Below are 18,234 nucleotides of genomic sequence, written 5' to 3'. Positions count from 1 at the left end.
AGAATGACTGTGTGGAAAAAAAAATTAACATCCATGAAAAATAAAATGTATTTTAATTTTGTGTAAGTATGTAATCTATATAGGTCGATTAATTCTCAATAGTAATTACGATTATATTATCTTCATTTAAATTACTAATAATGTACAACTCGATGTCGATTAATAATTGTCTGAACAAAGCCGTGATCGCCGCGATATCTCAAGAATCGAGTTTATCTCTAAAAGTCAATTGAACAGGTCGTGTGAATGTGATACTTAGTGCTGCGACACAAAATGTTGAGAAAAAATATTACATTGACAACAATAATATTAATAATATGTTTTCTATGTATCGGAACACAGTAAGTAACTGTACATTATAATAATATTATTCGCTTAGATCATCTATACGTCTATGACAGTTGAGAAAAAGTCGAAAAAAATAGACTTTAGAACTAACTTCTCTTTGAGCAATTCAGAAATCGCGAGTGTAACATGTAGCTTTTCACGCACACTAAACTAATATTCTTGGCCTATTTTTATCGATTGTCTAATAGCAATACACTCAACCTAGACGTATAAATTATCTAAGCGTTTGTTAATAGCAATTAATTTTCTTATAAACACAAGGTAATAATCCAAGGTATACAGGTAAATTATACTGTATACAGGATGTCCCAAAGTTATGGGACATGAAGGGAAAGTACCTTAAATATCGAAGATAGGCTATTTTACTGAAAGAAGACTTTATGTTATTTTTAAAAGTTAGTAATTCTGCATTCAAAGATTCTATAAAAATTACTTACCTCGTCTGGGAATGGAACCGACTTAAGTGTAAAACAAAAACACCCCTACTCTTATGATGCCAATCGAAAGAATGCCATTTTTAGAGAATCTTTGAATGCAGAATTACTAACTTTTAAAAATAACATAGTCTTCTTTCAGTAAAATAGCCTATCTTCGATATTAAAGGTACTTTCCCTTCATGTCCCATTACTTTGGGACATCCTGTATAATATAGACGTATAAGTGGTCTAAGTATGAAAGATTTGAACTTCAAAACCGATTTTTGTCGCTTCGATTTTGTTGGTTTTGTGTCCAGACTGTTCGAAATTAAAATGAGTTGATAATAATAATCATGGCTCCTTGCAAATAATGTTAATATTTCCACATCATTCTGGGTATATTATTAGGGAGTAATACTGGTTTTGATTTGATTTATGTGCTACAGCGAAGAGCTGTTTAGGGTAGGTATATATTATAGTTAGGGATGGGATAGGACCAAGGGAGTCGCGTACATCTACCTAAATTTATAGAAATTTAACCTTAAACCCGCTAATAAACAAAACAAAAAAAAAATCAATACTTTTAAAAAGATTACCTATTATATGAACTACCTATACTTACCAGAAACAAGTTTAATTTGGGGCATCAAATTAAGCTTTTTTAAAATTAAGCTCATACGTTTTTTTTTAAGTTTTTTTTTATGACAGTGAGGGACGAGACGACCAGAACGTGTTCAATTGTATAAAAAACATTCGAGGATCCATTTATTAACTTAGATAATATAGATTCTATCTTAGATATCGAGAGACTTACTCGACCATTAAACTTGCGGTGTGTAAAAAGTATATCAAATTAATTAATTGAAATAATTACAAGTTAAGAGTAAGAACAATTGTTTACATTTTATATTATACATATTACATATGACAAATACATTTAGTACATATTATATTGTACATTCACACATTATTTTTATTACATATTTTTAAAATTTCTGTATACAATACTTGCTTATAGACTACATTTATAGTTTTATTATTGTTTGGGCTGTAAATAAACAAATTTCGAGGTGATCCTATTTGTGAGCATGTAACGTTTATTTGACCATGTGCAAAGCAGTGTTGTTATGGATATATAATTTCGGATACGGATGTGGATATGGATATTGGTAAAATATAATATCGGTTACGGTTACGGTTATGGATATTAAATTATTTCGGATTATTCGATAGTTTAGGTTACGGATATTAATTTTTTAAGGAACTGTAAAATGAAATACAAATAAGATTATATTCGACTTTAATTGTACCTTGTAGGTACCTCTAAACTCTAAAGTTACGACTAAACGGACGCGCGGTAGTCAGCTGGCCGGGCAAAAACAAAAACTTGTCACGACGTGTGATATTTACTATAAAGTATAACCCGTACGAATTAGCTGTGCACCTCGCGCTGTGACGTCATTAGGTAGCGGGAGAGGTGTTGCATTCCAGCGGAGTGCACAGTTAATTTGTACGAGTGTATTTAGTTAGACTCCGCCCTATCCGAAACTATCCAAAACTTTTATGTCGGATTCGGTTACGTTTACGGATATTTTTTTATTTCGGACATCCGATAGTTTCGGTTACGGATATGGATATCCATAACAACACTGGTGCAAAGCATGGTTCCTTTAAGTTAACGCCACAGTATTGGAATGTTTCGCCCTGTGCTTTGTTGATGGTCATCCTGTAAGCCAACTTTACCGGAAATTGTAAGCGTTTAAACGTAAAGGGCAATCCATTTGATATTAAAGGTATTCGTGGTATAAATACTAGAGATGAAACGAATAGCAGTTTGGCCGCATACCAGATACGGCATATTCGGCCTACCATGTGGCCGAATAGCCGAATATCCGGCGGAACTTAGCCGTTTGGTGTATCGCATACACAAACACAGACTTGCGTAGGCGGCGCATAATTTGCCTTTAGTGCAGTATGAGTACTAATTAATTAATTTTTTTCTATTACATTCATTTACTATGGTGTGATTAAAAATTTATAACTAAAACTAAACTAATTATAATTCTTAAGTGATACTAAAACTAACTACTAATATAGCAAATAAATAACAACTACTAAAGTAAATAATTACTTAAAAATATATTTTTTTATACAGTTTTTTTTAATTCGGCCTGATGCCTATCCGGCCGAATAGTAGGTAGATATCCGGTATTCGGCCGAATAGTATTAAGGCCGCCGGATAGGCCGGATACCAGATAGTTACCGGATATCCGTTTCATCTCTAATAAATACTTTTTGTCCTTTTTCATTACCAGTCCTTATACTGGCTTCGATGATGTTATTTTGTAGCTGTTTGGTGCAGAGTCTCGTACCATGACACAAATTCGGCGAGTTCAGATCGCGCTATAAAATAATTGGTGAACCAACTTTTAACTTAAGGCAGTCTAATCATGTAATTTATTGAATTAGGCGTTACTTTGCGGAAATCCATAATTATACAAATGATTTAAGTTTTCTTTAGTGTTAATTCCGCCAATATTTGTTTTTAAAACAATTCGACACGTGTTTCGTTGAAACGAACGTTTTATTTTTGAGTACTACTACTACTACTAGAAAATGGCAGCACAATTTTTGCGTTTCTCCGCAGAATACACGCAAACAACGTCCATCGGCCCAATGCGAAAGAAAAGTGTCAATAAAATATTTTGACTTTGACTTTATATATATATACACACACACACACACACATATATATATATGTTTGTGTGTGTGTGTGTATCATAATACGTTTCAACATCAGTAATAATAAGTAAATACAATGTTTGATTTATTTGATGATACATTTTTACTATAATCTTTATTTATATCATAAAAAAAAATTGTTTGTACATGATCCTAACTCCCATGTTTATGTGGTCTTCCGGCTGAGTACCTGCGGCTAGCATGATGCTAATATAACCTGATCTACATTGAAATTAATGACTTGCCCGGGCTGCCAGGCCGGCTAGATAACTGGTTTTGTTTGCTTATAATCCAATTCACTAGAGACAATAACTTCCTTAAAAGTAAGGAAGTTATAGTTATAGGTTTTTAATATTGTTTTGTATAACTTGCAATGAGCGAAATTGACTTGAGATGTCTCTCGTGTAAATCTAAGCAATATGTTAAGAGTATGTTTTTAAAGTGATAACCCTCACTTCTAGGATTAATACGAACGATGCGGGGCTCTAACCAACTGAGCAAACCGTTCGAGTAACGTATCGTTATAAAATCTTGATCGTTTTAGAATGTTGAAGAAAATTCTAGAACGATCAAAGTATTCTCGGTTATAAGCGACCACTATGTACTTTTATGAAAAAATAATAATAATAGTAAATCCGTTCTAGTATATTCTGGAATATTACTACAACATCTAGAAAATTCTAGAAATCCTTGATGAATTAATTGATTTCATAAATTTTAAGAACCTAGAACATTTCACACTGATTCAAACAGTTGCAGACATTTCGAATCTTTCTCGATCATTCCAGAAATTTCTAGAACATTCTAGAACGTTCTAAATAGATTGTAACAGTTGAACACATTCTGGAGTTTTCTAGATAATTCTTGAAATTTCCATAAATTTCCAGAAGTTCTCATGAGTTAGAAAAGGACAGATAAGTATTTATTCACATTTTTGCCACCCACGACCACCCACTGCACCCAAACTCCCTTACTTTCACAGTGAGACCAAGGGGTGTTTACCACTCCAACGGGAAGTTAATTCAAGTTGATGGTGATAGAGAAAATACTGTCTTTACAAACGAACATTAGAATTATATATATATAGACTAGCTGACCCAGCAAACGTTGTATTGCCGATATTAAAATCGCGATAAAAAAGTAACTGTTGATGGGTGAAAATTTGAAGTTGTATATATTTTTTAATGCTGAATCATAATCCAACAAATTTAAAAAAAGTTTTCACACAAAAATAGGAAAAAACAATAATCTTTGGGGGTTCCCCAAACTTAGAACTGAAACTCAAAAGCATTTCTTCACCAAAACCATACGTAGCTATGGATAGGTCTTCAAAAATTATATTCAGGTTTCCAATAAAAAAATTCTAAATAGTTTGCAATTGTTCCAAAGTGGTAAAATATGTGTGTCCCCCTGTAACTTCTAAAATAAAAGAATGATAAAACTAAAAAAAAAAAATATTATTACTTAAACGAGATCTAGTTAGTAGTTTTTTTAATACACCATAAATCGTTACAACGCAACTGAACGCTTCATGGGCGAGTCCGACTCGCACTTGGCCGCTTTTTTATATCAATGATGCACGTTCACATGCATGAAATATCCACAATATAATTGTTATATAGGATTTTATGCGACGAAACGTTGATATTTAGACCTACTCGTAGAATAGCCCCCCGCGGCGCGGTGACGCACTTTGACTGCGGGGCACTTTAAACTCGCCACCGCACGCACTTTTTTTTTTATGGAATTGGAGGACAAACGAGCGTACGGGTCACCTGGTGTTAAGTGATCACCGCCGCCCACATTCTCTTGCAACACCAGAGGAATCACAAGAGCGTTGCCGGCCTTTAAGGAAGGTGTACGCGCTTTTTTTGAAGGTACCCATGTCGTATCGTCCCGGAAACACCGCACAAGGAAGCTCATTCCACAGCTTTGTAGTACGTGGAAGAAAGCTCCTTGAAAACCGCAATGTGGAGGACCGCCACACATCCAGGTAATAATATGTTTACTTTATTGTTTGTTTTGAGAAAAATACTCAATGGATCGTTATCACGTCTTTTTTATTAGGTTGACAGACGACCCAGCTTAATTATTGTTAATGTGAGTTTCGTTAAATTATTATAATGAACAACGCCATTGTTTCTGGGTATAATTTAATACTATAATATCCATTGGGTCAATTTTTTACGTATTGTGCTTACATTGTTTTTAAGCACACTTTTTCCGTTCTGCTATCAAACTGCGAATGATATGTCCATTTGTATAGAACGTCATTGCAAATATATGCACAGACAAGTCAGCAATTTTTTATTTAGGGGCACCATCTACCGGATGGAGCTGGTTTCTTTGGGGTATAAATATATCAAGGGTTTGCTGCGAAAACAAACTAAGTGCAGTCAAGTTAGTTTTGAGTAATTGGCTTTTAAAAGTTTGCACCTTATAAAATGCTATAATTTTGGTAGGACTTAAAAAAGGTCACAGATTAGGATAAATAATAAAGATTTTATTTTTATATAGTACAAATAAATAGGTGTGGCAGAAGTGTACAAAATAAAGAAATTCATAAGTTAAGTGCAGTGTTACATATTGCATATAGCCATAGAGATCTATATAGCTAAACGGCGCTTATTGCGAGATTATTAATGTTCTAAATAATTTATGTTGGTAAATTAAGCTTCGATATTATACTATATTTTACATGAAATAAATAATGCTTAACGAGGGCACTTATTGTTTAGTCCGTCAAAGAAAAAAGTTAGTTGGTTTTAACTGAAGCTAAGTAAATAATTATTGACTTTCAAGAAATTCTAATAAAAAGTAGAAATAGTTCACTGTCCAAATTGGGTTCTAAATTCAAAACACGCAGCATAAACTGAAGAAGTCTTTACATTGCTGCCTATAATTGACCAATAATATTTTAAACAACTGGAGTAAACGCAGAAATGTATAGACATAGCAGTCGACGCTTATTATGGTGTCATTTGTGGCATGTACCATATTTCGGCTTTGATTTTGTATGAGGTGCATTGTCTATATGTACCTTTAGAACGTCATTGACTATTTGTAAATATGTTAATGATATAATTATTATTATTTGCATCTTTTCCAGTCTTAAAATATTAAGATTCCAGTAGTACCTACCATAATCACATGAGTTACTAACTTAATTTACTTATAATGTACAATAATAATATTTTAAGCAAAGGACTAGGCGGTATATTCTATATAGTTAAAGACTGTAGCCTGCTCTATATGAAGGGTAGCTATCTATCAATATTGTGAGTTATTTATTAATACGGCATTACTCACGTTTTTGTTGATGTCGGTACCGACTAGTTTCGGACCATTCGGAGGTCCTTCATCAGGGTGAGTGTGGTGGGTTCGCGATAGCGTCCCACCTCTTACTGCGGACTTGGGCTCGTATTGCGGGGCTGGACAGGGCGGGGAGTGCGTGGGGCGCGGGGTGAGGACGAGCACGGTATCACTATTGGTGTCCACGGGTGCACAGAATGTACTACACTTGCTCCCAGGAAAGGAGTAAGGACACTACTGAACCACCTGAATAAAATGCATCTGAAATTTGCACGTATCAAAGAAGTAAATTGCTTTCGGGGTTATAAAGAATTCTTTAACACGACGAGTAACAAAATACGTACGTAAACAAAGACCTTTTTACGTTACATATGAAATTATTTAGTGTTCTTGGTTTGGAATTAAGGCAGCGGTTGGATGCGATGAAGGTAAAATAATTAGTTTTCAAAGACAACTTTGCTCTAATACACCGGTAGGTAGTGTGCTTAATTTATCGTCACACGATGTGCCAGTTGATGCTCAGAGAGCGCTGGCGCGAGGCCTTAAGTTTGCAATTGCTCCAAATACCGGTACGGTAAAAAGTACCGCTGGAGTCAATAATATCACGCCTCGAATACTGCCTGATGCGCAACAAAGTACCTGAAACGGAAGCTGAATGCATGAGGCAGGATATATCGGCCATTATTCGTCATCATAAAAGTCCGAAACCGAATATCCCTAAACGGGAGTTCCAGGCACTATTGTCTTTACGCAAAAATCCTGATATCCTCGTATTACCAGCAGATAAGGCTAACGCTATTGCAATTATAGATACGGAGGAGTACCAACAGAAAATTACACAGCTAGTCAGTGACACCAGCACTTATAAAAAGGTAAACTTCAACCCCACAGCTCGTGTAACTTCCAAATTGAACAAGTTCCTATCCTCGTTATCAGATAAAGAAAGAAAGCGATTGCGTCCCATGAACCCAACACTCCCAGAAAAATATGGTCTGCCGAAAATCCATAAACCGAACTGGCCTTTACATCCCATTGTGAGTCAAATTGACGCGCCTGCATATAAAAGTTCACGTCACATGGCAAGTACTTTGCAGACGGTGACCGGAAAAACACCGAGCTTTTTAAGAGACTCCACACATTTCATTCATCTATTAGAGGATATTAAAATCCGTAACGAGAAGATAATGGTCAGCTTCGACATGGCGTCTCTTTTTACTAATGTACCAGTAGCAGAAACTATAGATATAATTAAAAAAACATTTAATTGCCAATAACATACCTACTGAATACATGGGTTTAAAAAATTCTATCTTACTAGTGGCTATTTCGTCTGGCGAGGGGATTTTTATCTGCAAATAGTTGAGTGACAATGGGCTCACCTATAAATACACCAGTCGTGGCCAACATATTAATGGAACATTTCGAGGAGAATGCGTTGAAGAGTGCGCCAATAAAATCATGATACTGGTGGAGATATGTAGCATGTATGTACCGATGTGTTTGCCATTGTTCCCAGGAAAGGAGTAAGGACACTACTGGACCACCTGAACGAAATGCATCCGAAGATAGGTTTTACTATAGAGGAAGAAAAAGATAGATCCCTCCCATTTTTGGATGTACTGGTGAAACGCGAATCCAGTGGTAGCCTGATGCATTCGGTATTTAGAAAACCCACATATACCGATCAGTACTTAAAAGCAGATTCCCATCACCATCCGTCGCCCTTGTCTACCACGCACTCTCATTAATCGCGCCCTTCGTTTGTGCGATTCGCAATTCATTGAGTCAGAAATTGAGACACGTGCGGCAAGTGTTGGAGAGCAATGGATACAACTGGCGACAGTGTTATCGACTGGCAAACCCGACCATCAAACAGCGGCCTCAACATGTGGAGCGGGTCCCGGCATATCTACCATACATGAGAGTAACGGATCAAATTGGACACCTATTACGCCGTAGATATAGCATTAGGACAATTTTCCGCCCCCTGACGCAGATTGGTAGTCTTCTACGATCTCCTAAGGATCGGGACCTTCTGGAGAGCCCTGGCGTCTACGAAATCTCATGCGAGTGCGGCAAAAGCTACATTGGTGAAACGGGACGCAACATAAAACCCAGACTCACCAAGCACATCCGCAGTGTATGTAAGTTAGATAGCAATACCTCGGCAGTGGCAGAGCACGCTCTAAACTCCGACACGTTACATTATATTAGGTTCAATAGGGTGAAAGTATTGGCTCGCAATAAAAACTTTGTGTCTCGCAAGCTGCTAGAAGCCATAGAAATTGACCGTCGACCTAATTTTAATAGAGACAAGGGTTGGGCTCCGCCACCAACATGGAAACCTGTGTTACAAAACGCGACTCGCAATAAGACCCTTAGTGCCGATGATCACGTAGTGGACATTGTGAGTACATTCTGTGCACCCGTGGACACCAATAGTGATACAGTGTCAGTGATACCGTGCTCGTCATCACCGGCGCACTCCGCGCCCCCGCTCTCCCCGCCCTGTCCAGCCCCGCAATACGAGCCCAAGTCTGCAGTAAGAGGTGGGACATTATTGCGAACCGACCACATTCACCTTGATGAAGGACCTCTGAATGGTCCGAAACTAGTCGGTACCGACACCGACAAAAACGTGAGTAAAGCCGTATTAATATATACCTAATTTAATAATGACTCACGAAAGTTTTAATAATTTAATATTATGAGTTATGAATTTTTGAAATAGTTTGTATAAATAGGCTCTGGTGTAAAATTGGGTTTTTCAAGTTATGACAATTCCGCTTTGTACCGTCCTTGGGCGAACTATGAAAAAAAATTCATGTGCCATAACTTGCATGCTCTCTCGAGCGAATAATAAAAACTGATAAAAACAACAACAACACACTGACAAACTTGAATTATGTAATAATAAATAATAATAGGTAATTATGATTATCTGATATCTCACTGTATTAACTGATATTTGATAACTTAATACTATTGTTTGTGAATCGTGAATGATCATGGGATCAAGTAAATAAATATTTAAAAAATTGTTGCTTGTTTTAATGTTTGGATTTGAGATGATGGTTGCTTTAATTATTAGTATTATAAGAGGTTATTATGCTTAAAATGAATAATAAGGATGTAGGTAATATATAATATGAACAATAAGTTCATAATTTATAAAAGGTACTTATCTATTCCTAGGTGTTATAAATTATAAATATTGAACTTTTTACTTTATGATTTATTTGTAGGTACTTTTTAAGGCAGAAACTAATAGAGTATCTATCAATTATTATTGACACTATATTATTATGATGAATAATAATTGTGTTTATTAATTAAGAAAAATATAAAAAGTTATCCCACTAAAACAGAATAATAATTATTGTGAACAGTGTAACTTTATTAATCTTAGAGATAAGTGGTCTTAAATCCTATCGTGTTTCTACTGCTCTAATAGAAGGAAGCATAATGAGGTTATTGTAGTCATTCATGCATTTCAAGAAATTGAAAGAATTAACTATTGTACATAATTGGTAGAGTTTATCAAATAATATTGCAAGAAATCTTGACTCCCCAGATTTTGTATTTGCCTAATCTTTATAAAATTTCTACTGGTCAATGATTTTATCTAACTACTAACACTCTAAATATTTATTTTCAGTTCAGAACAAAATATGATAATAATAGACAATGATGCAGGAGCTGATGACGCAATGGCTATTTTCCTAGCATTACTTTATGAAAAATACTTTGATGGGTTTGTATATTAATATCAGTGATTTGTGAAATTTTAAATTACTTAATATAAATTGAATGTCAAATAATTTTCCTCTATTGAGTTCAGCTTATTAGCCACCTCATAAAGTGAAACTTTACACTTACTAACACTCCCTAAATGCTTTTTTGTAGTGCCAAGTTATAGAAAAATTGCTTGATTGGTATTTCAAAGAGGCATCTCCTCATTGTGTTTCATCTACAGGGTTTGTCACAAGGAGTGGTCTGAGGAGCTATTTGTCATGATCACTGAGAACAAATTCTATGAACACACTACACATACACCAGACTTGCCTTTGATCAATGCTGTGAACACTGGTAAATTTTTTAACAATAATGAAATGCATTCTCTAAGCTTGGTGGTCTACTTTTAAACATGCCATTGGCTAACTTGTGGTGCACCTTTGACAGAAGCCACTATAAGAAGAATAGTATAGAATAGACAAAATAACAGAGATATTATCATCTGAACACCTACATGTCACCTACACTAAAACAACAAACCCAAATGATTTCTCTGGTGTTGCAAGATAGGATGGTTATTACTAAGTGGTGCTCATAGCCTTGTCCTTTCACAGAAAAAATTAATCTGGAAGCATCATGCAAATTGAGTTTATTTGTGCCTTGGACCCATAATGATGATAATGTTGTTTGATATTTATAATAACTATGATTGTTGTTTAACTGTATTATATAAAAGGCTACTTAAACTTTTAAGCCTTAATAAATAAACTTGGTATAAATTTATACCTGAGAATAAATCAAGAATATGCAAAATGTTTACAAATAGACATTTTGCTTATTTTATTATTATTAGTTTATTCGGATGTATAATGTTTCCCACATTTATTTGCTGCAGAAAATTATATTCAGAAAAGTTCATAATTATCATTGTATTGACAATGTTAGCGATATAGTCAGCATTTCCATATTGTTGATTTTTTCTCAGGTTTAACTTTATTCCTAGTTTGTTTGTAACGTGGTTAGACTATAACCTTGACTTATTCGTCAATTATTATTATTGTTTTTATTAGTTGATGTGTTGATGAAAATGCTTACAGGCCAAAGGTTATTGGCTTAACTACTGTAAATGGCAATACAAATGAAGACAATGTATCAGTCAATAACCAGAGGATCCTCAAAGTAGCTAGACGTCAGGATGTTAGTATATTATTTGACATAATATAATTATTAAAACTCATTACAATTACGTCTTGTGTGTCTATTTTCACCTGTGTTAGTATAATTTTTATCAATTTTCACTCATGAAATAGTTCCATTTTTTGTTAGTTATGTAATGTTATAATTATAGTACAATCTCACTAATTAGACACTTTGGAGTAGACTTTTACATCCAATAATCCTGCAGCCTATGCCCACACCTACCTCCCAGTCACTGCAACAAAGTAAACAAACAAATCCCCAATAGAAGTGTGATCAGTGAGCAATCAGCTACTAACATACAATATACTAGCACATATATGATGTGACGGTCCAATAAACGTAACCAATTTTGATTTGGCAATGTTCATGAGCTAGTGGTTTATCATTCAAAAATACTAAGTCCTTAATGCCAAGTGTGGCTCACTGTTTACGACTTGTAAATTAAAATCAATTATAGTAACAATTAATTTGCTGACTATCTTGTTGTGTCTCCATTAGAGATGTTCATCTATCTCCCACCCTACGCGTATTGCAGACAAGTAGAGAGTATAGTATGTTTATGATTATTAATATGGGTGTCTCTTTTATTCATATGGAATCGTTATGTGTTTGTTTCTTAAGTGTAAAAATGTTTTCTGGCTAACAAGTGCATAAAGTTTTGTAATTGATTTTTAGGTTCCCATATATAGAGGATCAGAGGCTTCACTTGTCATAACTCCATATGCAGGTGATTATTTTGGCGTAGACGGCTTAGGGGATATTGGTGAAGAGCTCAAGGATTTAGTTGAACCCAGGAGAGAAGGTGCTGTGACTAAACTGATTGAATTATCTAAAACTCACAAAGGTAATAAATTTAGTCATACCTTAGTGTTATATTTGTGTGTTCTTACTGACTGAGATCTATACTGTGTTATTGATAAACTCAAAGTAAAGTTATTCCAAGTTTAAAACTTTTTGTCTGTATCTTAAATGTCACTACAGAATTACACGATAGAGAGAAGAAAATTTAAACTTGGAGTAACTTATATAACTTGAACTCGCAACCTCTTGGGTTCTCTTCGGAGCGCTCTTTCCAGCTGAGGCAACTGTTCGAGTTCACATAGGCCGTAAATTTCGGTATATCTTGTTTAACTATCAGTTGTGGCTCCATCTACAGGATCTACTTTACAGTTGATTACCTGCTCAACCCCAATAATAATTGTATATTGGGAAATTGATTTGAGATGTCGCTATTTCAAATCTAAACAATTTGTTATTTTAAAAGATCATCAATTGTATTCATGATACAAATCAAATACATATATACAGTTCCGCATCATTAAAAATTTTGGTTACAAATTTAATTTGCACAATTAGTCCCAGAAGTGAGTGTTATCACCTTTTTTTTTTGGTTTTCTGTGTCGTGGCAATCTGTTATTTCAGACAATAAGCCACTGTTTTGGCTGCATATATCTGCTGAAAGAGTCATCGTCGAGAGCCCGAAATTGATGTAAAATTACTTTGCATCAAACTCTCCATTTATTTATTTATTATTGATATCTTTTACTGAGATTTGTGATATCATGTCTCTTAAGCCTGGTGGACTGGATGCCACCCTTTCCGCTCCAAGACTTGGCTAGCTCGTTGACATGTGTTGTTAGTTTGTCCTGGTATTTCAGGCTAGTTTGGGTTATTTCTTGCCGGACAGTTTTAATGCTAGGTACATGTATTTGTTACAAATACATTGTGGGATACTGATCATGTTTCTAAATGTTTTGTTCTGAAATCTTTCTAAGATTGTCATCACTTTAAAAATAACAAATTGTTTCCAGTAACTTTACACATTGTTTATTAATAAGACAGATAGAGTGTACTTAGGCTCTCAATCTATAGAGAAAACTTAGACTTTGCTTAGACTTAATTTAAAACTTAGTTGAGTAATAGCTTATCATAATCTTTGATTTCGTTTTGGCAGTTAAAATTATACTGAGCTTAAACTAAGGCAGCCAGATGTAAAAGTCAACTTCGCGTTTTATTACACTCAGCTAAGTTTTACTTAAGTATGAGCAAAGCTTAAGTACTCTCTATATATTTTAGCCTTAGTGTTATAATTTCTAACTTGTAGTAGGTACCACCTTTTCATAAGGCAAATATTTTTTGAATGTTGAATCATTTACCTATTTATTTATATAATAGTTATAAAGATTTGTACAACTTCTTCTTGATTCATTTCAATGATTTTAGTGGATTACCTAATTACTTATATTAGTTTCTCAATCTTATACTAAGAAAATAAATACTAATGCTTAGAACTAGAAAGAACTAGACCCTGCCTTCAAAACCACCAAAAATAGCGCGAACGCCTTTCTAAAAGGCTGCAATCGATCCTGTGATTCCTCTGATGTTGCAAGGGAAGGTGATCACTTAGGTGAGCCGTACAGTTGTATGCCCTGTACTATGATAAAAGAACAAAACTCAGATAGTTCGATCTGACAAGAAGAATTTAAACCAATTGAACTGAATGAAACAAACTTTTTTGCAGGAAATCTTACGGTGGTGACCATTGGCAGTCTAACAAATGTGGCTATGGCAGTCAAATTAGATCCAAATTTCCTAGGAAGGATTAAACATCTATATATTGCAGCTGGACACATACAGAGTAAGTAGTTATTGACTCATGGTAGTCCTCGAATGGCGACCACGTACCGGAAGACGCAGTGTTGGTAGGCCTCCCACAAGATGGACACACTGGTGTTGATTGCAGGCAGAAAATCTTTGGGGGAGGCCTTTGTCCACCAGTGGACGTCTTCCAGCTGATGATGATGTATAATGGAGCTGTTAATACTAATAAGTAGTAATTTGAATTGAAATACATTTTTACAGGCGAAGAAATTCCAGAAGCTGAATTCAATGCTCACATGGACGTCGAAGCCTACCATATTATTGCTAAAAATGCTGATCCCGACAAAGTAACAATACTCCCATTTTCACAAGTTATGTCCTCTTTGAACTTGACCAGAGTAAGTCACAGTTTTATGTTTAGCTTTATGGAAAATTAACAATTTATTTAAACAGCCTTTTGCTTGTATTTTATTTTATGTTTTAATACTATTAGAACGGGTTGGAACAGAAAATAACCTTGTGATATGAACGTGTGCGTGAGGCTTGCTAGCTATGGGGCTGAAACTTGGACACTAAAGTAGGCCGACAGAGATCGGATTGACGCCTTTGAGATGTGGTACTGGAGGAAGATGCTTCAAATCCCTTAGACAGCAATCTGCACCAATAAATCCATCCTTCACACTCTAGGTGTAAAAACCAGACTCTCAACCATCTGCCTAGGTAGAATCTTAGAATTCTTTGGACAACCGATGGTTACTATATATTATAGGTAGAGGTCGCAGCCCTATAAGATGTTTTTTTTAATGAAAATAAGGCACGAGACAAGCAGGACATTTAGCAGATTGTAATTGATACGCCCTGCCCATTACAATGCATTGCCGCTCAGGATTGTTGAAAAAATCAAAAATTCTGAGCGGCACTACAATTGCGCTCGTCACATAAGATGTTCAGTCTCATTTGCCCAGTAATTTCACTAGCTACGGCGCCTTTCAGACCGAAACACAGTAATGCTTACACATAACTGCTTCACGGCAGAAATAGGCGCCGTTGTAGTACCCATAATCTAGCCGGCATCCGCTGTAAAGTAGCCACCCACTGGTACTGGTATTTGACTTGAGTTGTTAGCCTGCAAAGATGTTATTTGCTTACATTTACAATATGTATTTCAGCAATGGAGGGAAAATGTGTTGGGTGCTATTCCATCAGAGATTATGAGAATGCAAAATCAGTACGAAAGAATAACATTACCAAAATATGAAGTATGGCACGCCCTCGACCCAGCGATGTTAGCTGTTGTTCTTAAACCTGATTTAGTCAATGAGTATAAATATTCCAAGAACGATATAATTTTATGTGGTAAGTGGCTTCTTGGTTTATTTCCAAATCCTACTAATATTATAAATGTGAAAGTTTGTATGTCTGGATGTATGTTTGAACTTCTTTAACGCAAAATCTACTGAATAGATTTTGATGAAACTTTACAATAATATAGCTTACACACCAGAATAACATATAGGCTATAATTTATAAAACTAAAGTGTGAATTATACAACATATAAAAGAAGTGTGATTGTTACTAATGAATACAACTAGCGCCATCTCTTATCAACTAGCAAGCAAAATATGAAAACAATTTATATGGCAAAACAACGTTTGCCGGGTCAAGTTAGCAACAGATATCTCGTGAGTTGAATGCAGAGTTTAGGAATGCGATAGTGCTGTGACCTAATTATAAATAATAAATGATGACAATGATTTATTTAACACAAGGTTGGAATGATGAATAAAGTATTTTAACCTAATAAAATAATCTGAAATTTTTATTATGCCTTTCTTCAACATACATGTCTAAAACATTTCTCGTGCTAGGCGATAAATAACGTTTTTTAACTGAACCTGATGATGAATGACGTCACAGCACTACACTGTAGATGCCCAAGGCGAGGCGTGCGGACGGCGGGGGGAGATGTTACCATATACTACACAATATTGTACATACAATGCAACTGTAGATATTTCATTACTTATACATTAATTTAATATTATTAAATTAATGTTTTTTTTTTATTATTATTATTTTATTAATAATAATAATAATAATAATAATAATAAATTTTTTATTTGCGAAAACTGCCACCAAATTTTTTACAAGTACAATAGATATGACAATTAACATTGTATAAAGAAAAGAAAAATAACAATACAAATGTTTAAAAAACAATAAAGAAAGAGATATTAATTATTACATTGTACTCTGTCGTAATAATTGGAATTTATGGATTTAAAACGACGCAAAGGAACGCCTAATTCAATAAATTTTCTTTTACTGTTACTTTATCGTACTCTGTCGTAATAATTGGAATTTTCGGAATAATTTGAAATTTATGAAGAAAGGAACCCTTATTGGATCACTTGGGCGTCTATCGGTTTGTCCGTTCGTCTGTCACAGCGAATTTTCGCCCAATCTATTAAATCAAATCGGACGAAATTTGGTAGGACGGTGTTATCCTATGTCTATATCCTAATCCCAAACACAAATGTCCAAAGTAATTTTTTTTTTAAATAAGTGTCATTTTCGGGGGACAAATAAGGAAATTAAAAAAAAGTCAGTGTGGTAAGTCTTCAAATTTATTATAATTATTTTGTTTCTATGTTTCAGGAGATAACAGAGGCATCAATACTAATACGTTTGTAGATAAGGACGATGCAAACGTAAGAGTTATCTACTCGGTGAAAACTGATGAGTATAAACAGTTTCTTTTTGATGTTTTCAACGCTGACACTGAGAAAGTAAAAAATTAAAACATTTCATTTGTTTTTACTCTAAATATAACGTTATTAAGTTAATATAACGTGGTTGGTAATGCCAGTTGTCCAAATAACACACAACCCTTTCCCTAACCCCTTACACCTTTATCCTAGCAACGTAGCCGGTACAAGTTTTTTTTATGGAATAGGAGGACAAACGAGCGTTCGGGTCACCTGGTATTAAGTGATCACCGCCGCCCACATTTTCTTGCAACTCCAGAGGAATCACAAGAGCGTTGCCGGCCTTTAAGGAAGGTGTACGCGCTTTTTTTGAAGGTCGTATTGTCCCGGAAACACCGCACAAGGAAGCTCATTCCACAGCTTTGTAGTACGTGGAAGAAAGCTCTTTGAAAACCGCACTGTGGAGGACCGCCACACATCCAGATGGTGAGGATGATATCCTAACTTGTGGCGTGTCGTGCGAAGGTGGAATTCGGCGGCAGGAATCAGGTTAAACAGCTCTTCGGAACACTCCGCGTGATAAATGCGGTAGAAGACAAACAATGAAGCGACGTCACTACGCAACGCCAAGTGATCCAACCGTTCACAGAGCACTGGGTCCCCGACAATCGAGCTGCGCTGCGTTGCACGCGACATCTATTGACTTATAGCGTAACATACATTCCGTCAAGTAACCGCACGAGAAGGTTGAGCACCGGAACATATAATAATAAATCCGGGTATTCCTGTAGATTTGCTACCGTGAGATCGTAGTGATTTCTTCGTTTAATTTCCCGCGAAATATATTTTGTGTTTTGTTGACGAGTATGTCTACCTCGGACAAACAATCCAGTTAGGCAGGTCCAATTTCGGGAAAGAGGTCACTCATCGAATCCAACACGGATGGGCAGCGTTCGGGAAGCTCCGTAAAATCTTCTCGTCCAAAATACCACAGTGTCTGAAGACGAAGGTTTTTAACCAATATGTGTTGCCAGTGATGACATACGGTACGCAGACGTGGTCGCTAACTATGGGCCTTATGAGGAAGCTCATTGTTGCTCACCGGGCAATGGAGAGGGCTATGCTTTTTCCTTGCGAGATCGAATTAGAAATGAGGAGATCCGTAGGAGAG

The 18,234-nt window shown here is 35.4% G+C and overlaps 1 protein-coding gene across 5 annotated transcripts; it reads left to right on the top strand.

Annotated features, from left to right (window-relative positions):
* Window positions 1-204: 204 nt before the first annotated feature.
* Window positions 205-17,162, top strand: LOC126979454 (inosine-uridine preferring nucleoside hydrolase-like). Of its 5 annotated transcripts, none has more exons than XM_050828771.1 (8): window positions 205-341; window positions 10,477-10,572; window positions 11,651-11,750; window positions 12,429-12,597; window positions 14,275-14,391; window positions 14,616-14,752; window positions 15,524-15,710; window positions 17,014-17,162. In XM_050828771.1, the coding sequence occupies exons 1-8, from the start codon at window positions 274-276 to the stop codon at window positions 17,154-17,156; spliced, it is 1,017 nt and encodes a 338-aa protein (XP_050684728.1). In that variant the 5' UTR covers window positions 205-273; the 3' UTR covers window positions 17,157-17,162. The 5 variants fall into 5 exon arrangements, with proteins under 5 accessions (XP_050684728.1, XP_050684731.1, XP_050684732.1 ...); XM_050828774.1 differs by lacking the exon at window positions 205-341 and adding an exon at window positions 9,312-9,456; XM_050828775.1 differs by lacking the exon at window positions 205-341 and adding an exon at window positions 9,612-9,745.
* Window positions 17,163-18,234: the final 1,072 nt, after the last annotated feature.

This window comes from Leptidea sinapis, chromosome 3 (assembly GCF_905404315.1).
Source record: "Leptidea sinapis chromosome 3, ilLepSina1.1, whole genome shotgun sequence".
NCBI lineage: Eukaryota > Metazoa > Arthropoda > Insecta > Lepidoptera > Pieridae > Leptidea > Leptidea sinapis.
Note: the sequence above shows the minus strand (reverse complement) of the source record. Positions and strands in the feature narration are given on the sequence as shown.